Here is a 22352-nt window from a genome sequence, read left to right as displayed (position 1 = left end):
TAATTTATAATTTTACCGTAGTAAAAATAACTGTAGCAATTGTTTCTATTTTCATAGAAACTACTTGGTCATGTACAGTTCAATTTCACAGTGTCTTATTTGCAATGAGTGAGCGCCATCTGCTGGCCTGAAATACTAAAATATAATAGCAATATCTATGCATCTAGTGCTATTGTGAATACAGGAAAGAAACAGTGTCACAAAATGAATGAGGAATGTTTTATTACATTATTAAGCTGCTGGATACATCTTATGAAAGTGCAGTCAATTTATAAAGCATTTGAAACAATTAGTGCTTTGTTCTAAATAGTCTACATCTCAAAGTCTACATCAACTGGCAGGGATGCATCAACTCCTACCGGTTTATTTTAATGTGTTGCATTATTTCACACTGGATTTGCTGGTCTTGACAATAATCGAGCTGCCTGTGACTTTGGTATTAAAGAATTCAACCATGAACTGGTTCTTCAGTCTGTGGAGGAAGTGAATGTACCTCACCCCCGGCCCATACTTGGAGAATACATGGGAGACCTATACAAATTAAAATGTTATGTGGACACATGTATATAAAAAATAATGAATATAAATGTGTGAATATGCACGTGTGTGTTACCTTTTTCCAGGTGTGTGCGTAGTGCTCCAGGTTCTCTTCAGGGTTAAATGAATGCTGCTTGATGACTGTCTTAGCATCAGCACCCAAGAGCTTCACATCGAGCTGATAGATAGATTTATGAAGCTGGCTTTCCTCATACCTACACATGAAGGGAAACACCCAGACATTAAAAGTGAAAGGGCATATTAAAGCTGCCATTAAGGCTGAAACCACAATGTCTAAAGCACTATGACCACCACAGACATGACATATGTAGCAATTGCAACAATGCAACTGTTTTTAAAATCCAAAATATAGTTATGTCACAGATTAAATTGTTCCGATATGTCAGAAATTCATTCAAATTGATTTGTGCTTTTTGTCCATTTTTCTTTAGTTGTAAAACATTTGAATGTGTGGACACGGATAGATTGCATAACAGCTAACTTTGTTAGCTTAACTGATATCCAGTTGCATTTTGCAGCTCAGTTTGCATTACTGTTACTGAAGATTGCTTAAACTGCAAATACATAGTTTTATAACTAGTTCATAACTCACCAGTCCTCAATGACTATCTCAGGCTGAAACTCATCCAGCAGTTTGTCCCACAGACCCTCTGCCTTCAGGTCCACATGCTGCTCCAGAGAAAACCACCTGAGGTAAAGATACACAAAGGCCATATCAGACAGAATATATATATGACCTTCTGCTTACCCTGACAAACTGGGGTAACACTTTATATTACGACCCGCAAACAACTGCCTAAGTAAACCGAAATTATGGTGTACGTTTCTGTAATTATAGTGTACTTCCGTGTAGGTATAAGGGAACAATATGTTAAGTTTTGCGTGATAAAGGGGTAACAAGCAGATATACAACCTGCAAAGAACTTCGTAAGTAAACCGAAATTACGGTGTACGTTTCTGTAATTATAGTGTACTTCCGTGTAGGTATAAGGGAACAATATGTTAAGTTTTGGGTAATAAAGGGGTACCTCCTCCTTTTTACCTCCTCAAAAACAGCTCTGTTCACAGCGACCCGTTTCAGTGCATGTCTCTTTAAATGATACTGAGCAACTGCTCACCCCACCACTCTCTTCCATGGGGGGTGTCACACAAGACACATAAAGTGCTGCCATGGCAACCTGCCTTGGTGGACAGTATACAAATGGCTGAGGGCGGAAATATGCTAATATGGGACAGTCCGTCAGTGGTCGTGGGCGGAGCATGTGCAATATGACATTATATTGCTCAGAAAATCCAAATGGCTTGATTATTGAGAGTGTTTAGGCCTTTTGAGGATTAAAAAAAAGGAGTGAAAGGATTTTTTTCATTGTATGGTGGTTGAGTCCACACACTGCAAAGACACATTTATATGCAAACACCATATAAAAGTGACAAGTGACTAAATAAAATTACCTGTGGTACTGGAACATGACAAATGTTTTTATACGTTTTTGAGACAAGTCATTTTTCTCACAAAACTGGGCTTCACCTGTACTGAGGCAGCTGGCAGATCACAACCCCGGGGGGTATTCCACTAGTGTCGTATGGCAAAACTTCTGTACTAGTTTTCCAGCCAGAGAAATTGCCTACAATTAACATCCAGGTACAAGATTAAATTCTCAATCATCTTTTTTTTTAATTAGAAAGCAAAGATATTAAGAATGGCAAATATTTTGGGTGTAAAGTTCAACCAATTAACAATTCATGTTCTAGTCAAATGTCAGATATAACAAATTTCCATTGCAGTGGATGTAATATTCAGCAGTGGTGAGCTTTTTAGGCAGCAAATATATTACTGTGTTGATTGCTGACTCACCATCGGGCTCTAACTGAGGTGGCCGGTCTGGAGGAGGAGGCATTTCCGACCGATGGGGTTCAGGTGGTGGCACGGTGTGGTTTACACCTAGTTGTTGAGCAAGAAAAAAAAAGATGAGTAAAAAAGATTTGCATGAAAATATTAAATTTCTATTACAGTAAAATGTAATTGCAAATACTGTCTTTCAAAGGTATATGTAAAATATCCTTGTAGGCAAAAACATATAAATCCATAATCCATAGACTATAATTTAAGAGCAACATTTGCAGTGCCAAATATTAAATATTTTGAAAGCAGCTTCTTTCTCTTTTACATAATACAACATTATAAATCATCCCCATCATTTATATATTTTTTTAAATTGCCTTCTTCATGAAACATGACTTTGTTACTACGAAGATAATGCCACTCTACCAACTAGCCCTGTGAATTTTATTCATAAATACATTTAATTGTGTATCTTCTCTGTATCTTTAAAACTATAGGGAACATTTTATTCTAAAACAGCCATCCATTTGGAAAAATGAAGTAGGGCTACATCGAATTATTGATTTAATTAACAATAACAACAAAGAACTAAAATACATAATACAATACATCGAGGATGTCTCATTTTAGAAAAGTAACCATTATAAAATTGACTGGTATTATTCGTTGTGTGTCATAAATTACTAGCCTATAATTTCTTTCCTTGCTTTGTAATGTAATGGTGACTTTTCAGAGCGCAAGTCCGCAACCTGCGCAATGAGACACAGCAACAGTGTGTAACTTATGTTAGTAGGGTGGTGTTCATGCATGATTCGCCGCTAGTTTAACTAACGGTGTAACAACTAGGCCTACATCATCGTTCCCCTCCACTCCATCTCAACATAACAGTGTTACGTTCTAAAGTTACAACAAAGTTCAAGCAGAGATCTCCAGTAGTAGAGATTTCATCAACACTGTAAACTAGCAGCGCCAGCGTACGTCTGTGTGACGTCATTACCGTAAGGCGAGGGGTTCTTCAGTAAGTTGCGCTTTAACGGCTTCTTCTCGTACACCAATTTCCAGTCCACGCTGTCGGGCATGGGGACACCGTGAGCCCCCAGCTGCCACTGGGAATCGCACTTCTTTTTCCAGTCCGCCGCCATTTCCGACTGTTTCCCTCGCTGTTAGCCACGCACTGCAAAGCATGGGGAAGTGTTTTATTATGGTCTGCCCCACCCAGAAGAGCCTTGTGCAAGAGCCTACTTTACTGCACAGTGCTGCACACTCAGAAGTGAGTCACACCAACGACAGACCAGCTCTGTTTCACAACATGAATGGGTGTGATACTTGAGACAAAGACTTGATCATTTTTTACCAATACACACAGCAAAGAGCTGGACAAATGCCATGCTATGAGTTGACAATAAGATAGAACGCAATTATTTATGAAGAGTATTTCAATCACTTCATTCGTTATTGATGGCCTTGTTTTACACAAAGACTAATAGGTTGAAGTGATATAATATAATTAATGAGCAGCACACAGGTGGACAGGTGAACTAGGCCTGCACCCATAAAGACAACTTCAAGAGCTTATCATGTCAGCAAAGATTTAAAGTTCAGCCCAAGGCTGCCTGAACATGCCAAATCCATCAGTAAATCTTTCAAATAAATGTAACCAGTGTCTTGGAAATGCACATTCATAAACTCTGGATAATAAAAAATATTTTAACAATATTAACAAATCTGTTTAAACATAGTGAAATTATCTAATTAAAATAAAGCTTTATTTGTTAAAATAATATATTTTTCAATGTTACACTTGCAGTCTCAATGATTAATGATTAATTTATCATTATACATGAACAATCTATGAAGTCTCAGAGAGGATATTTGCCAAGAGGCTTGCTTATCTCTTGATATATATAGGCCTATACATATTTTGCATGCAGTATTTTACTAAATACATGTAAGTAGGGGTGTACAAGTCTATATATAAATGTATAAGAAGATATATAATTTAATGCTATTACATTTGACTAGTTTCCCTGATTCAGATTCAGTGCTTATACAGCATTTTGTTTTAACTTATTTTGTGTATTTTCAATAACTTATTGTGAAATTATACTTATAGGCCTACTTTCTCCATAAAATGACCAATTATCCCCATGAGAATGGAATGCATTTCATTGTGAATATTTCGTAAAACATTCAATTTGATTCAACAATGTATGTATTTTATCAACAATTTACTCTTCTGCGTGTGTGGCATAAATGAGCCACAATGAATCTTCACAATCTTGTATTTTCTTCCTCACTTATCCTTAGCTAACATAGGAAAAAACACTTTTGGATGACCCTCTCGACCACAGCATGTCAGTTGCTGTGGTTTGTTTCAAATGGATTACATAACTTAACTACTCTAGATCTAGCTCCCTGTCAGCTGAAATCCTGAGCCCTGCCAAACAAACAAAGGCCTGCAGTACTTTTTAAATAATCTGAAGAAAAACACCAAACCAGCTGCTCCAAACAGACATCCAATACCTCTTATTAATCATCCATTAAACAAGCATTCCAGAGAATTGAACATTATCACATCTCCATTGTTACAGTGTTAAGTCAGTTTACTGTTGCTTACTGATGTCACAACTCACTCAGCAGAGTCGAGGTTAGTTCTGCAGACTGTATGTAATGAAATGTGTTGGTGCATTTTACAGAGCTAAAGCTTAAGAGAGATTCTATAGAGATCAAAAGGGACCAAAATCATATGAACCACAGATATGTTTTGTTGTGATAGCCAACTCAGAACACAAAAGGAAACAAATTATACTGATCTCTGAGCAATTACTGACACAAAAGCCAATTATAGCTGGTATTGTTGGAGTAAAATATAAATATAGCTTATATAAACCTCAAATAAAATACATAAACAGTCGTTAAAAAAAACTATGTACTGAGAAAAGATCTGGATATATGAATGCATTGTCAGTCCTTTTAAATGTCTCGAGTTTGAACAAAAACCTCTTGCAACAGAATTTCCTCATTACTTAATTCTTAAGTCAGTAGTTATTGATTAATGATGCACTCTTTCATCTGATTGATTATGTTATCACATTCTCATAATCCTCACATCTCTCCCCTTTCTTGTTTTCAGATGGCAATGGCAGCAGGCCATCAGGCTGAGTTGTTGGTTGTTCTGTCTTTGAGGATTGGCAGCTATCTGAAACATACAATAACAACTCTTCACTTTATGTGGTTTAATTTACACTCATCTGCGGTCTGAGCTCAGAACAACATTCCACATGCAACTGAAGCCACACAAACATCAGTAAAATCAAATGGATGTGGTAAACCAGCGATCATTGTCCAGTCATTTCATTTCATGAGGAAAGTCCACCAGCTACACTATACAGCGAGTGAGAAAAAGAATGTTTACAAAAGAAAGGAAAGGAAAATAAGCATTCTGTCACAAATTGCTCCGAGACAAGAAGGTTGAGAAGTATTTATTGAACAGAGTAATCCAAAAACGTAATCTAGATAACAGGCAAGGGTCATACACAAACAAACAATAACAGATTAGGGCTGAGGCAAAGAGAGAATCCAAGGGAAAGGCAGAGAATCAAGACACAGGAGAAACAGGATACAAACACACTCAGAAATACAGTGCGACAACATACAAGACTTCACAGGGAATGAATGCGTGTACATGGTTTAAATAGGCTGAGACTAACAAGGTAATGAGACACAGGTGGATGCAATCAGGGATGATGAGTCCGGGCAGTGAGTTGGGAAATGTAGTTTGTGAGGGAATGACAATTTAGTCTGATGTGGAGTGCCCTCTGGTGGCTCTCATATACACTTCAAACAAATTAATTTAAAATAATTTTCAATTTGGGATATAGCTTAAAATATTTATGATTTCAATATTTTTACCAAGCAATATCTTTTAAAGTACATTTTTAACTAAGCTTTATAAATACACAAATAAAGCTGTAATTTTGTTTCAAAATCTAAAAAATATCATAGTATTTCATATGCACTAAAATTATTTAGAGAGCGAAATCCTGCGTAATTAAATAATATCTTGAATTAGTCAGGCACACTGTGTACTAGTGGCCTCACTGAGTTGCAAATTAATACACACAGTCATATTGCATTTCATACAACACATGGCAAATGTACACATGATACACTACTTATGTACTTATGTAAGTGGCTAGACAGTCACACACTTGTGAATGTGAATCTTTATGAACCATGGTGTTAGAATAATTATCTGTGGGTCCATTAGCAGACTCGCACTAAAGGGGAATATCTCACTCTCTGTATGTGAGTATATTCTTGTAGTGTATGAGGCATTTTTAGCCCGGCTTTGCTGTCCGCAAGTTTATGAACTTATTTTCACATCACCTGTATATGTGTTTAAATAAATCTACACTCGAAATATAATGTAATACAGTTATTTGAAACTCAGTTTAATAGTGTGCAATCAATTTGCAAAAAATACTAGTTTACTTAAACTGCATTCGTACAATAAGTTCTGCCATTAATCATAAGCATCAAATTGTAATTTATATCAATTTCACTTATTGAGTTCTTTGCTGAGGCAATGCAATACAACCCAGAGACAGAGAGAGACGGAGGATGAGATGGAAGGGGGTTGAAAAGAGAGAGAGAGAGAGAGAGAGAGAGAGAGAGAGAGAGAGAGAGAGAGAGAGAGAGAGAGAGAGAGAGAGAGAGAGAGAGAGAGAGAGAGAAAGAAAGGAAGAAAAAGAAAGAAAGAAAGAAGGGGGGTGCTGGATGGCAGAGGCAGGCTAAATACACATTAATTGCGCAGATATTAACATAAATAAATACATAATATTCAATAAAAATAAACATGAATAAGACTTATTCATGTTTCTTTTTTATTTATTTTTATCGATTGCAAAAATTAGATTAATCACACATTTTCTTTCTGATTAATCACGATTAATCGCCATTAAAAAAAATCTTACGTTTTTAATATATTTTATAATGTAATAATTTCACAGTTAATCTCCATATTAATGTAGAAACAGCATAAAGACAGTATATTTAAATATTTGTCTAACAGGTATAAGAAATATACAGAAATTGAATAAAGTTATCAAACCGTTTGCACTGCATACATTTTAAATTATATTTATATATATATATATATATATATATATATATATATATATAGATTAATCGTTATTAACGTTACAAAAAGTTATTTAGTCAAGAGCAGTGAGTGATTTTCTCTGTTCCCTTTGTTCTTTGATTAACTTTACTGACAGAAAGCTTTATAGGCTGCTGTCCCTTTAAGACCAGCCGCTGCTGACAGAGACGCGGATCTTTCACGCGCCTCATTCTCCTACAACTCTTCACATTTAAGACTTTATTTAACTTATTTAACACTGTTCAGTCTGCTCTTATGAGGATACTCGACAAAACGGACATTTCGGCATAATTGCGTGTGTTAGTGTTCATTCAACTTCAAGCCAAAAGAGACCTCGATCAATTTGTCTAGGCTTGAATGGTTTAAAATCATTTGTATGAATAAAAACGCCAGCCAAAGTATGACAGAAATAACGGATGCTCCATACTGCTCCCAATAAGTGACAAAATAACACCAACATTTTCCTATTTATATGTTGTGATTTTTATAGTCACAGTGTGTAGAAATAACAAGGTCATATGAGACACAGGCATCTTTTAACCGTATACATACTGCACAGTAGCACTGGGAACTATATTCTCAGAAGGCGAAGCACTGCCACTTGGGCCTTGGCCTTATTTTGTCACTTAAGCAGTATGCTAGCTGGAGCCATTTACTTGCAGTCTTTGTGCTAAGCTAGGCTAGCGGTGGGTGCGTCAGACAGAGTTACAGGACGCACGGAGATGAAAAGGCTATGTATGAACTTATCTAACTCTGGGGGATACGGTGAATAAGCTAAAGTCCCAAAAAGTCGGCGTGTTCCTTTAAATATTTACCACTGAGTCTTCTACTCCCATTTCTACCGTAGACAGTAAAAGAAATGGACACAGCGACCCCATAGACTTCAACGGAGAAAAGTGAAGTCAATTAGAAGCACTCACTTCCTGATGGCTGAGCGTACTGCGCAGCCTCAAACTGAGCTTGACGACGTAGATGTGACGTGAGCAACCTGTCTGACAGTTGTAAGTCTTCTAGTAACTGTGCCAAGAGAAATCTGAATCATTCCCTTCCGAATCTTGCAGAGACGGAGAGCGTGAGTAGCTGTCCATGAGGTAGCAGCAGGATGAACTTTATGACTCTATGGGCTTCTCCCTTGACTTTATGCCTCCACATCCCCCCGATTGCCTGTGAGCTTCTCCTCCTGTCTATACGGTAATTTCTCTACTGTGCGACAGAGTCGCGTGGTTATGACGCAATCGTTAGCCTATTTTTTTTTTACAAAAACTGCTTCAATGGGGGCATAACGTAAGATACAAGGTAATGGAGGCTTTTATACATTGTCGTGTTTAGAAATAAACAATGGACAAATGGAGTCTTTAAACACCTCAGATGTAAAGTTATTCGCTGTCAAAGTGACGTCAAAATGAATGAGAGTCAATGGAATGCTAACAGCAGATGATGGCTTGCTAATCAATGGCGGCCCCCAGGGAAGCTTCGGTTTCCGGCTGATGGACTACCACCTTGATTTCTACCAGTGACGCTTATTCAACTTCCCGCGTCTACAACCTGCGCAGACGTTAACAGCGCAACTGGGCTGTAGGTTGCCAGGTTGAGCTCTCAAATTGTGCGAGTAGGGTGTGTTTCATACAAGATCTGGCAACTGGACAACCTTGTAAATATATTAATGTGAGAATGAGATTATTCATATAACGAGGTTTGGGACATACAAATTACGGGAGTTTCACGAGAGAAATAACAAAACGCGAGGGGCCAGGAGATGGGTGTGAAATACAGGTGACTCTCGGGGAAAACGGGAGTGTTAATAGGCTTGTTCGACTTCATGCAGCTCTGCGCAGACCGATCGGGTGCTGACTTGAAGCAGTGCATGCCGGTTAGAAATTTTGTGTGACTTGATACAGCGCCGACGACATGTGACTGTGACGTATGCCATCAAAGTACCGCGAGAGCGATTCGAGAGTAGCCGGAGAACTCAGTCAGCGCAGCTTCTCAAGAGCGGCTGCACAAGCTCTGATGACGTCACAGCTGTTCCATGATTGGCCGGATTCACCGCATGACAACGATCACGTGGCGTGCGTTTCGTGTTTATTCCTATTTTTTTTACAGTCTATGGTTTATTCTAGGGATGCACCGATATGACAATTTTGGCCGATACCGATAACCGATAATTCTTTACATTTGGAAGCCGATAACCGATATATTGGCAGATAAATCTAAATCCAAATTTTTAGATAATTTTTGAGAGCCTCATTATAAAAACAAAAGTCTCACCATTATAAGCCAAGATACAAACACAATTATGATGTTCTCATTATAATGTTAGGTAGCCGATATGACAGACTTGCGGCACTTTAACTGGATTTTCCTTTTTTAAAGTGATTTCAATCATATTTCAAGCAGTTTAAAAGCATCATGATGTTGAACAGTGCGCATCTGAAGCGTCTCAGCCGAAGGAAATAATACATTATTTATCGGCTTTAATATATCGGCTAAATTTTCTTTGTCGGGCCGATAACGATAACATTAAAAATGATCATATATCGGCCGATACCGATAATGTGGCCGATATATCGTGCATCCCTAGTTTATTCTCACACATTTAGTTCCACTAAAGCTCACAAATCATCAGTTTTTTATAACAGTAAACACTCTTTTCATGTAGTCGTGATGTTATATTGTGTTATGTTTATCAAAATAAAACTGATTAAAAAACGTCGACTCCACTTCATTGATAGTAGCTATAGGCTTATTTTGAACTTTATTCTTGTTCAAACAGATGCTGTATGTGATGCAGTACATAAAGTATTGAATGAAAATGTGTCTGAAACATCTGTGTATTTGGCAAATATTGAATTTATTTCACTTCAGCTGTGGTAAAGTATACAAACATCACATGAGCGGTCACTACGGGAACCAGAAAGTGTCCGACTTCACGTCTCCGTTTGCAGCTCCTCCCTGCCTGCACCCGGCAACTCTCGCCGATCGGTTACATCCAGCCGCAGCCGATGTCGAACACACCTGATGACAGGTATGGAGCACATGGCTTGTCATGTGTTTCCTTGTGCCATGTGCTCTCCTGTCCATTGTCTAGCCCCTCCCATCTTGTTACCTGATTATTAATTAATTTGCCCCAGGGCCGGTGTTGTGCCGAATTTCGACCCCCTGCCAAATTATTACCCCCCTCGTTGAAGTCAGTACCTGATTGCCTAATCCCAACCCCGCCCCTAATCCTAACCCCTCCCCACAACTAATCCTAAACCTACCAATGCTAGGGGGGTAAAATTCTTCCCCACCTGTCCTCCCTCCTTACCTGCCTTGTCTGCTCCCTATTTATTCTCCCTGTGGTTGCAGTCCTGTGCTGGTTTGTCGCCGTATGCCTTGTTCCTCCTGTGGTTTGTCGAGTTGAGTCATGTCATGGTTTACCCCTTGGGGTAGTTTTTGTTTTAATTTTATACTTAATAAAGACCCATTGTTCTGCAATCATGATTTTTTTTAAAGTAAGTTGCATAAAAATGTAGATTGGTCTATTTTGAATCTGAAAAAGGCTTGCTAGTTGGTCAAACCAGTTTTTAAAGCTCCAGTCCGTAACTTTTTAGGTTAAAAATTATCTAAAATAATTTTTTGAGCAAGTACATAACCAGCCAGTGTTCAAAACTATCTGCTTGCCTTAGCTCGATTCAAAACGGTAATGTTTTTAATTCCAGTGGTACTGGTGGATTTCCGGGAACTTCGAGCATGTCTTTGCGTCATTACGTCACATCTGTACACATAAAGAAGGAGTCTCGGCTAGTATAAGCTATATTGCGTGAGGATGTTGGAGGTGTAGATTTATAGCCTTTTCTCACAGCACTTGATATAATTAAACTTATCAATTTGATGGCGGATCCAGAAAGGTTCAAACGACAATCACCAGTGACAACTGGAGATTCACCCGTTGTAAAATGCAAAAGAATTTGGACTGAGAGTTTGGAAAAAGAGACTGCAACCGGACCCATGTGAAAACAAGGATAAATATCTGAAGGGCTTTAAATGTAGTCACGCAATGCAGATGTTGTTAACATTAACAATTTGAGAACAAAGTATGATTTGCATGGTTTGACGTGATATATAAGCGATCGTTAGATTTAATCAGCGTGATTTACTGCAATGCTTTTTTTCCCTTAGTTGGTCAGAACAAAAGTGGATGTTACTTGTTCAGATGACATTTTAGGGTGAAAATTCTTATGTTGGTCATACTTCCAAAAAGTAAAATCTGTGATTCCGATATCCACACCGGCGCGGTGATTAACAGCTGCACATTCTCCTCAAAACATTGGATTCATCCGCACTGTGACATGCCGAGGCACAACTAACGTAAAGTTGATAATTCCGCGAATAACTGCAATTGCAGATTTCGAACAGAGATGGCGACAGAGGAAAAACTGCGGACTGCAGCTTTAAGACTCATTTTTAACATAGTGGCTGTGTTTGTGCAACTTGCCCCTGGTTAGCATAACAGGTTAGTACTGGTTGATTAGCTCACATTTTATATCTTCTCTCACGACTCAACTGAAAAAACTGTCCAATCATTTACAGTTTTTCTCAGTCGCTTTGGTACATTTCTCAGAAATTCTCAAAACTACCTGTTCAATCTTCACATCATTGTGTCACTTGTGCACATCAAAAAAACTTGTGCCCCGATATCTCCACAGGCCTCTTCCATCGCTTAAAGAAGACTTAGTTGGTTGTAAGGGTTGCGATCATGTACTTTCCATCTCCAAGAGGAGAAGAATTCCTCAATTGGATTCAGGAAAGGAGAATATGGTGGAAGGAACACCACCCTGAAATGTGGGTGATTCTCAAACCACTCTCACACTAGTGCTGAATGGTGGAATTGGACTTGGTCCCAAACAACTACAAAATTACGCACCATTTGCTCCTGATCACCCTGCGAAAAGAGGATTTCATTGAGGAGGTTTAAAAAATGTAGCAGCCTTGCTGTGTTGTATGGTCCCAAGACAGCATTGTGTGCCACAACACCAGTTGTAGAAATTGTGGCACAGAGAGTGATGTTGCCTCCTCGTTGTCCAGGGACATTGACTGTAGCACGATGGCCAATCACATTTCTCCCTCTTCTCCTTTTTTTGTGAAGATTGATGCCTGCTTCATCAATATACAGGTACTCATAATGAGTTGCACTGCTATCCAACTCCAAGATTCTCTAGAGTAAAAAGAACACAAGGTACAATACAGTAAGTTAGTGTTTTACAGTAATGGCAGTTGATTGTCCTGTGATATTCTTTGAGGTGGAGGGTGTTGTTCTGGACCACCATGTCAACAATGACATGCTCTTGTTCAGTTGAAGGAAGTCTTGTTCGTCCACCTGAATGTTCTCTAACTTCAATTCTGAAAAATGTTTGGACAAGCAGGAAAATTTACTGTAGAAATCTAGACCTATGTCAAACAAGACTACATGGACTCTTATTGTAGAAGTAGAATGATATATTTACTTACCGGTTTTCTCTCTGAAGTGTGCGGATAATTGAAGCCACTGTGGATCTGTTTATATTGGGCTGAACTCTCTGCCCAGCTTCTCTCAGTAAGAGACCATGATTTATGGTATTAACAGGTGTGTACCCTATCTTTCTACCTCCCCTCCCTCCTCTTACACCTTGCCCTCCTCTTCCTCTCAGTCCATCTCCTCTTATATTTTCTACTCTTTCTCTTTCCACTATACCATTGCCCTCCAATATATCCATCTCTTCTCTCTACTCCTCTATCTTCTCCTCTTCCTACATCCTCAGCTCTTCTTTCTCTTTCTCATCCTCAGCCCTTCTTTCTCTTTCTCCTACATCCTCAGCTCTTCTTGCTTGTTCTCCAACATCTTCAGCTCTTCTTGCTCCTCCTTCTCCTACATATTCAGCTCTTCTTTCTCTGTCTCTTTCTCTTTCTCTTTCTCTTTCTCTTTCTCCATCTCCTCTTCCTCTTTCTCCATCTCCTCTTCCTCTTCTTCTCCCTTCACCCTGTCCACCACCTCTCACTCTTACACCTCTTCCTTTTCCACTGATCATTCTTCTTCTTTTTATTGTCTTTTCTCTTCATTCGTCGTCTTTGTTGTTTTTCTCTTCCCCCTTTTTTAGTTGTTGTAATTAAGACAGCTGTGTGAACAATTAGGAAATTGGCTTTTTCTGTGTTGAGTGGATTACTAACTCATCAGATATCAATTTGGGGTTAATTGAGGACATAAGGTGTGCAACTGACTATTTTACAATTCACAGAGTTTTGTTTGTTGTGTTTTGAAAATGGTACAAAAATGCTTGTGATCTTTGTGAAGACCAATGAAAAAGCTGCAAATGTTTTTCCTGATATATTAAAGATTTGGTAGGCTGTATGAACTGCTGTGATAACATTAGGGCATTTTGTGCATAGTGTTTTGAGAAAATGATGCTTTTGATTTGTAATTTGTATGAAATGAAGGAGAATTTACTATCTGTTTAGGACAATTACAAAGTGTACAGATCACTGTGTTAAATGTTTTGAGAGCAGTTACCTGAGTTTGGAGAAATGTACCAAATCGATTGAGAAAAACTGTAAGCATATTTCTATACATTTCCATTAGACTTTTTTTCTGAATCTGTCCTGTTCACATTTCTACTTTTTTTTCTTTGTGCTATGCAGTGCTGTCTTTTCCTTCCTGTATCGCAATGACATGGTCTGTCAACAAATTACAGTACAAACAGTAAAAGCGTAAATGTGAATCTTGTCCAGTCTCTTGCAATCAAACTCCTACACTAAGGTGTGTAACCTACAATTTACAATAATTGTCATCAAAACTTAGTTTACAGAACATCCCTCCAGACTGTTATATTGACAACATGACTAAGCAATTTGACTGTCTTATCCGTACACAATGACACAAGGACTTGTCATTCTGATGGCACTGACATGTTCATTGACACAGATATTTACTTTTGAGAGATGAACTAAGGATTTTGAGCAAGAGACTGGCTTTTGCAGGTGTTTTGCTTTTACAAATTGTTTTGAGAAATGCACTTACTGTTTTGCAAATGTCGAGGATGATTCGAGAAATGTACCAAAGCGACTGAGAAAAACTGTAATCGAAATAAAAATGGAAGTAAATTAATTTACTTAATGCATTTAGACACTATTAGTGCGTACTGTTGTGCATATTTCATTCCTACCAAATATAATCAGTGTCTGATTATTATATGAACTGAAAATAAAATTTAACACCGTTAGGTGACCATGTGAGACCTTCAGCTCATTCCACTGCACCCAACCGCCTGTACAGGCATGCAAGCACACGCATATTTACAACTTATTCATTATAATTATTGACAAATGAAGTATGCAGGAAGTGATTCATTCTAAGGAGACAAAACAAAATCGTGCAAAAAAAGTACAAGCTAGAACAGACATGCATACATGCTCTACCTTAAAATCAAGCCTTGGCTGAAGGTCATATGGAGTGTTTAGACTCAGATTACCTGCTGCCCTTCCAAAGGCCAAGTATATTATTAGCCGCCACTGCTGGTTAACTTGCTACTCTCACCAAGACTACAGAACATGATGATGACATGGCCTCCCCGGACCCACAGACACATATACGCAACATATAATTATTAATAGAGATTCCATGAAAGACATTCTCAAGTCAAAGTCTCACTTCCACTTCCACATTCTGTATGTGTAATAAGTATGTGTCCTAAACAACATTCTAGTTCATATAGCAGTTACCCAACCATGCATCTTACACCACTTAATTTTTACTATTTTTTTAACAGGCCATCATTTGACAGATATTTTGAGGCTTTAGTGTGGTTCCATGTTTCCATGTTCCATGTCCACTTTAGAAAAATGTGTACCATGTTATGGCACACTATGATTTGATATCATCTTCAACAATAGTACCTAGTATGTAAGAACTGCAAATGAGAAAGAAGACTTTTTAAAAACTCTCTCTCTCTGTCCTCACTGTGTTGTTTAACTGTCCTGTAGTAACTGAAGCTGTAATGAGGGTCTGTTTTTTCACTCTAGTCTAAGCACACTAATATTACACAACCTACCCTCCCTCCCACATGCACACCATTCTGACACCACCTCACAGACCTAGAAAGATTAGACATAACTATACACACCCAACTCAATGAAATAATATTCAAAGATTGGAAGGTATCACATATACCATTCAAAAGTTTGGGGTCAGTAAGATTTATTTTTAAAGAAATAATACTTTTATTCAGCAAGTATGCATCACATTGATCAAAAGGGAAAGTATAGACTTTTATGTTACAAAAGATATTTCAAATAAATGCTGTTCAAAAGACGATAGATAGATACAGTAGATAGATAGATAGATAGATAGATAGATAGACAGATAGATAGATAGATAGATAGATAGATAGATAGATAGATAGATAGATAGATAGATAGATAGATAGATAGATAGATAGATAGATAGATAGATAGATAGATAGATAGATAGATAGGACAAACAGAAGACAGCTGTGTGAGTAAGGGGACATGGGGTGACACCAGAGGGCAAGGCCACAGTAAACGACCCTCCCCAACCAACCAGTCTTAAAATATTAATATCCCTTGAATCTTTTTTTCAAAAATATGTCTGGCGCCACATTAAAGTCACTATGAAATCAAAATCAATAATTCTTTTTTTTAAATGGAAAATTACAATGTTTATTATAAATGATTTACCGATGCAAGTTTTTTTTTGTTTAATTAATGTGCCCTCAATCTTTAATCAAAATAAATTTCTCTCCCTCTTGCAGCGACATCTCTTCTCTGATGACATGTTTACTGGCACGAGGGCGGGACAACCTGTCACTCACATGAGATCACTGCAATAGCAAACCACAACGATCCAACAAATCCAATTACCGGTGGACAAAATTAAGTCCAACCCAACATTTTTCTTGTTCGAGAAGAAAAATATATACAAGGGGAAAAAAGACTATCTCAGTTTCATGCCGACTTTATATCTTAAAGTCAGAGTAATGAATTGAGCTTGAGAAGCAAATGAAAAACTTTTATCGTTTAAACATTTATCTCTGTATAATAAGCTGTGATGGTATGTGTGTGTGTTGCATGCTTGACAGCTGCTGGGGAGCATGTGAGCCATGACAGGCCTGTTATTCACAACTGGTGCCATGTTGGAGACACTTAGACTAGCATTAGAGTCCTATGTAACCTAAAGCCATGGTACAAAGATAAAATGAAACAATGCTGTTACGTTTAAATCTTTACAATGCATTACTTAACAAAATGTATGTATTACGCAAGTTGCAGCTGAATGGATTACTAGACAGATACATTGGGGGAGGGGGTTACCCATAATATCCAGTGAGACTCTATACTGGGGACACTAACGGTGCCTCCCTGAGCGAAAACATGTATGTGTGCGCGTGACAGAAACTTGAGAGATGGAAATACCTCTCTTTGAATTACAAAAAGACACAACAGTGTCTGAATAAAACAAACGCTAAGAGTTCAAGATGTTTTGTATTATTGATGGTTTTCATATAAACACTCACTTGGCAACATAATTAGATATGTAATAATTTTGCAAGATGGCAAAATCGTATGATATCATCTGAATTGGATCATACAAACAATTGTATAGGTTTTTTTTTTCATTTACAATCATGGTTAGGGTTAGGGGTTGGGCTTTACGGTTATGTTGGCTGTGTGTCCAATTTACTTTCACATGATAAAAGATGATGACCTTTTACCCCCAAAGCATAAATATGGTGTCCAACATGAACAGATAAATGAATTAAATGTGACACCCTAGCAAACTTCATCTGCAAAACTGCTAAGTGAATTTGCACCAAGAATCATGAGATGGCCGTGGCCTACCAGGTGATTTTTTTCCAAAGCCATCGGCCTTACGTGAGCACTTCTGATATCCATGGTATGTTTGGCAAAAGTGCTGCTCAGCCTTTTTAGCATGGCAGACCCTCCATGTCCCATCACCCCTCCTCCAACTTAAACCCTACTGGAAAGCTATGTATGGGGTGGGAAGTGTAAATGGATATTCGAGTGGAGGGGGACACAACCCACAGCTGCCACCTCATTTAAGATGCCCGGGATCTAAATTGAAGCTTTTCTTACACTAAACAGGGCATAAGAGACTAGGGCCAGCCAATCAGATTTCAGCGAGCTCTAAAATGGGCCAGCCAATGGTTTGCAGGGGTTGGAGGTATATAAACTCAAAACGGACTGTTCTCGCTTGGGTGACCCCTATTTCGGCTTTGGTGAACAGGATCTGATCCCAAGGACTGTTACCTCTTTTGTTGTCTTTTGTGCAGGTAAATACATCAACATTCTTGAATAACCATCATTCACAGCAAGGAGAGTCTTAAAAAAAGAAGAAGCAATAATTAAATTAGATAAAATAATTGAAAGAAAAATGTAAGTATACTCCTTAAAATAGAAAAGCAAAATAGAAGTGCTTAACTGGGCTGCATACATTTTACAATTTGTAAATCCTTTTAAAATCTTCATAGTCAGATGCTATTTGTTTAAAATGTATTTACGATAATGATACACTCCAACATGATAGCAGATGCATGATCTTTTTCATGAAAGAAATACTGGAGTGTTTATCAAAGGCATCTGGATTTACTATGAAAATGTTAGTAATGTTTTTTAATTTTGTGCATGTTTAAATATGTTGGATGAGGGACTCTTGGTTTGGTTGACCTGTGCTTAAATGTGGGAGCAGATGTCAAACATGTGATATGCAGCAGCTCTGAGAGCATAATCGGATACAGCCATAAAAAATCCTGAGATGTGCGTATGTTTCTCATACTGACACATATGGGACAGGTTCCCTCTGCTGGCTTTTCTTAAAATAGAATCTTGTGGTAATCATGCGAGTATCTTCTGATAGGTGTATTCCACAGAACAGAAATGAATACAAAAGAATTCAAATGACAACGTTATGTTTTGTATGTTACATAGAACTTGATTTCATCTAAACGATATCATTACACAACCATGACATGATTAACACGTGAGTCTGAGTAAACTGGTCAGAACATGTGGGAATAATTTAATAACACAAAGCTTTGTGACTATTTATGTGGAAAACAGTGCAATGTTTTTTGGAGAGGTTCGAGATTATGTGAAAGTAATGGGAGGGAGTGAACACCATAGTAAAAATAGATCTGTATAGATTTAGCCTGGGGAGCATCTCTCCGATTCCTACAATCAGACATATCAAATAACAAGTGAGGACCTCAAGTGGAACTTGCTAGTATACCAGACAGACTGTTTTAATGTGTGCAGCTGTGTTTCACATGTGTATCATTCTTCTCAATTCAATGGAAGCTGATGTTTAAGCAGTTATGGTTCTGCACGGAATACAGTTTCATTGATTTCAGTCAGCATGCTGTAAACACATTTTGAAACCATTTGGTAAATGGTCAATTTCTTACTACATTTTTATACATATAAACTTGAAGCTAGTGTTTGCAGCAGTTGGCGACAGTGTGGCAAGCTTTTACACGTTTGGTTGAAGTAACTTTTTCCAGCCTAACTGACTAAGCAGAATTAATCAAATTAAGTTCAAACAGTTGAGGTCAGAGACAAGTGAGATGTGCGTGTGTGGAATTAATATATGAAAATTCAAGGAATCAAATGCAAATAATCTTTCTCACGTTCTCTTTGTCCAATCCGCAGTGTTAGAAACGCAACCATGCCTTTCGGAAACACCCACAACAACTTCAAGCTGAACTTTTCAGTTGATGATGAGTATCCAGACCTTACCAAGCACAACAACCACATGGCCAAGCTGCTGACTAAGGAAATCTATGCCAAGCTTAGGGACAAGCAGACCCCCACTGGGTACACCTTGGATGATGTCATCCAGACCGGTGTTGACAACCCAGGTGAGCAAAGACATCAGTTGTACATCCTTACCACATTCAGTATTTACCCCAATCAAACCTGGATTTGTTCAGGAAGCACAATATGTTTTCTTCTGTCTATACACTGATGAGATCACACTTTTCTCCAGGTCACCCCTTCATCATGACCGTCGGCTGCGTTGCTGGTGATGAGGAGTCCTACGAAGTTTTCAAGGATCTCCTCGACCCTGTCATTTCCGACCGCCATGGTGGATACAAGGCAACTGACAAGCACAAGACCGACCTCAACTTTGAGAACCTGAAGGTGCAAAACAGAAATAACAAATATTTTATAAAGGCTATAGATGCTCTTAATTGATCCTTGACAGGAGACAACAGTAAACTCCTTGACCTCAACTGTTAATTTACTTGAATAATTTGAAATTTGGGACTAAAATGAATTAAATCTCTATTTGTAGGGTGGTGATGACCTGGACCCCAACTACGTTCTGAGCAGCCGTGTGCGTACCGGCCGCAGCATCAAGGGATACGCCCTGCCCCCCCACAACACCCGTGGAGAGCGCAGAGCTGTGGAGAGGCTGTCTGTTGAAGGTGTGCACACATCAGCGTTATTTCAGTATTATTACATATGATTATTATATTGATTCATATTTTCAATACGCTTTGAATTATTTTAAAATTTTCAGTTTTAATTTTAATTAAAGTTTTAGTACTTTTTTTAGTTTATTTTATTTCACACCTTACAAACCCCAACAACAGTTCAGAATTGTAAGGGTACATAGCACAAAATTATAACTGAAGAACGAGAGTGTGGAATCATTAGTTTGGGATCTCTTTATTCCTCCAGCTCTGAACAGCTTGGACGGAGAGTTCAAGGGCAAGTATTACCCCCTGAAGTCCATGACTGACGCCGAGCAGGAGCAGCTGATCGCTGACCACTTCCTGTTTGACAAACCCGTCTCCCCCCTGCTGCTGGCTGCTGGTATGGCCCGTGACTGGCCCGATGGCAGAGGCATTTGGTAAGTCGAATCATAGTTATCTATACTGCTGTGTCTCATTTCAAAGGTTGCGCTCTGCATTGTCGCAATTGTCGGCCATATATGTCGTCTAGGTTGTCTCATTTCAGAAAAGTAACCATTATAAAACTGACATATTTCTTTCTTACTTTGAGACTCCCTCATTTCAGAAATGTAACCTTTACATCCCAGAGTAATGGTTACTTTTCTTAAATGCAGCCTCAATGACATATGATCACATGAGTCAAATTACTGGACAAAGGTAATATATTATTTAATTAATCAATACCGCACAAGCAAGAATGCAGTTTTTCAGAATATCCACGATGATAGCCACACCAACAGCATTATTGCAAGTGCAACATTGACATTATAGCAAGAAGTTAATATTGAGTAACATTTTAGACAATATATTCCCAGTTACTTTGTTTTTTCCACGTCAATGAAAATAGTTCTGAACAACTCCATGTTTGGTGTCTTCAATAGAAGACCATTTATATTAGCTGGGTGATAAAAATTAGGTTTTGTATTGTAAATGGATGCCTATGCTTCAATTACAGGCACAATGAGAACAAGACCTTCCTGGTCTGGGTGAATGAGGAGGATCATCTGCGTGTCATTGCCATGCAGAAGGGTGGCAACATGAAGGAAGTGTTCAAGCGCTTCTGCGTTGGTCTTCAGAGGGTATGGAGAACATGCATAAATAAATGCACACACATAACTGACTGTTGTCACCTGGAGCATGTGAGCATATGTGTGTTCTGCTTTGACAGATTGAGGAAATTTTCAAGAAGCACAACCATGGATTCATGTGGAACGAGCATCTTGGTTTCATTCTGACCTGCCCCTCCAACCTGGGCACAGGACTGCGTGGTGGTGTCCACGTCAAGCTGCCCAAGCTGAGCACACATGCCAAGTTTGAGGAGATCCTGACCAGACTGCGCCTGCAGAAGCGTGGCACAGGTATACAAACACTGAACATACATATGCAAAAAGCATAGAAATGCTTATTGATGTTGATGAAGACATGTAGTTAACATCTCCATTTGTTGACCTCCACTTGTTCCATCTTCATTTATTTCTCTCAGGTGGTGTGGACACTGCTTCCGTTGGTGGAGTGTTTGACATTTCCAATGCTGACCGTATAGGCTCTTCAGAGGTTGACCAGGTGCAGTGTGTGGTTGATGGCGTTAAGCTGATGGTCGAGATGGAGAAGAAGCTGGAGAAGGGCGAGTCAATCGACAGCATGATCCCTGCCCAGAAGTAAAGCGGGAGCCCTTCTATTTTTTTTTTCCTCGTCTTTGTGTTTTTTTTTACAGTCCATCATGCAATCTTACATCAACACAGAGGAAACTGCTGCTCGAAAACACATAGACAGTCTAGCCTTTGCATCTGTCTTGCTTTCCTTTTTCCTTTCTTCTTTATTTTCCATGTCATTTCGCCATCACTTTTTTCCACTTTGTTTCCTGTTCAGTTGGTAACATCTTGGGATCAGATTGTCGGTGCAGGTGTGAGTGCCTGACGTCGAGGCTTCACCTCAATTTCAGCCTTGGTTGTAAAAAGTGAATCAATCAAGTTGTATTTGAATAAACATACCCCATAAAACATATACTCTACTAAGTATCTCTTCTAAACACATCTTGTATTTTATCATATTTGTGAGCATATATATAGTTTCAGTAGATGAAAGTTAAAAATAATTTACGTCACAAACTACCTTGTAACCAATCACATCAACGTGCCGGCAGACTGAGATGGCGAACAGGAACAGTTTGTGTAACATTAGCAACATAGTCAAGCAAAAGACTAATAATATACCCCCCCAATTTAATTGGTTAAGGTTACAGTGACGGGTAGGTCTAGGGATCAGTGTGTATTTGGTGTTCATA

General features: G+C 38.5%; 2 protein-coding genes across 2 annotated transcripts; one reads left to right on the top strand and one right to left on the bottom strand.

The window, feature by feature from the left end:
• Window positions 1-205: 205 nt before the first annotated feature.
• Window positions 206-3616, bottom strand: nccrp1 (P1, F-box associated domain containing). The gene is made up of 6 exons (XM_056237863.1): window positions 3399-3616; window positions 2414-2500; window positions 2087-2183; window positions 1151-1246; window positions 614-752; window positions 206-531 (listed from the first exon to the last, which is right to left on the bottom strand). The coding sequence occupies exons 1-6, from the start codon at window positions 3541-3543 to the stop codon at window positions 382-384; spliced, it is 714 nt and encodes a 237-aa protein (XP_056093838.1). The 5' UTR covers window positions 3544-3616; the 3' UTR covers window positions 206-381.
• A 14119-nt stretch (window positions 3617-17735) lies between these two features.
• On the top strand, window positions 17736-22070 carry ckma (creatine kinase, muscle a). The gene is made up of 8 exons (XM_056237862.1): window positions 17736-17884; window positions 19260-19468; window positions 19597-19751; window positions 19906-20038; window positions 20295-20466; window positions 21024-21147; window positions 21237-21426; window positions 21552-22070. Exons 2-8 carry the CDS (start codon window positions 19276-19278, stop codon window positions 21728-21730), a joined length of 1146 nt encoding a protein of 381 aa, XP_056093837.1. The 5' UTR covers window positions 17736-17884; window positions 19260-19275; the 3' UTR covers window positions 21731-22070.
• The last annotated feature ends 282 nt before the right edge of the window (window positions 22071-22352 follow it).

This window comes from Rhinichthys klamathensis, unplaced genomic scaffold, assembly GCF_029890125.1.
Source record: "Rhinichthys klamathensis goyatoka isolate OS25496 unplaced genomic scaffold, OSU_Roscu_1.1 h1tg000501l_1, whole genome shotgun sequence".
Taxonomy (NCBI): Eukaryota; Metazoa; Chordata; class Actinopteri; order Cypriniformes; family Leuciscidae; genus Rhinichthys; species Rhinichthys klamathensis.
Note: the sequence above shows the minus strand (reverse complement) of the source record. Positions and strands in the feature narration are given on the sequence as shown.

What these genes read in the sequence shown, in the direction of transcription:
- nccrp1 (XM_056237863.1), bottom strand. Translation starts at nt 3,543, where the DNA reads ATGGCGGCGGACTGGAAAAAGAAGTGCGATTCCCAGTGGCAGCTGGGG. An exon ending in TGCCAGCTGCCTCAGTACAG is followed by an intron (nt 1,247 to 2,086) that starts GTGAAGCCCAGT and finishes TCTTTACCTCAG; the next exon opens with GTGGTTTTCTCTGGAGCAGC. An exon ending in ACGCACACACCTGGAAAAAG is followed by an intron (nt 532 to 613) that starts GTAACACACACG and finishes TAATTTGTATAG; the next exon opens with GTCTCCCATGTATTCTCCAA.
- ckma (XM_056237862.1), top strand. Translation starts at nt 19,276, where the DNA reads ATGCCTTTCGGAAACACCCACAACAACTTCAAGCTGAACTTTTCAGTT. An exon ending in GACCGGTGTTGACAACCCAG is followed by an intron (nt 19,469 to 19,596) that starts GTGAGCAAAGAC and finishes ACTTTTCTCCAG; the next exon opens with GTCACCCCTTCATCATGACC. An exon ending in TCAACTTTGAGAACCTGAAG is followed by an intron (nt 19,752 to 19,905) that starts GTGCAAAACAGA and finishes CTCTATTTGTAG; the next exon opens with GGTGGTGATGACCTGGACCC.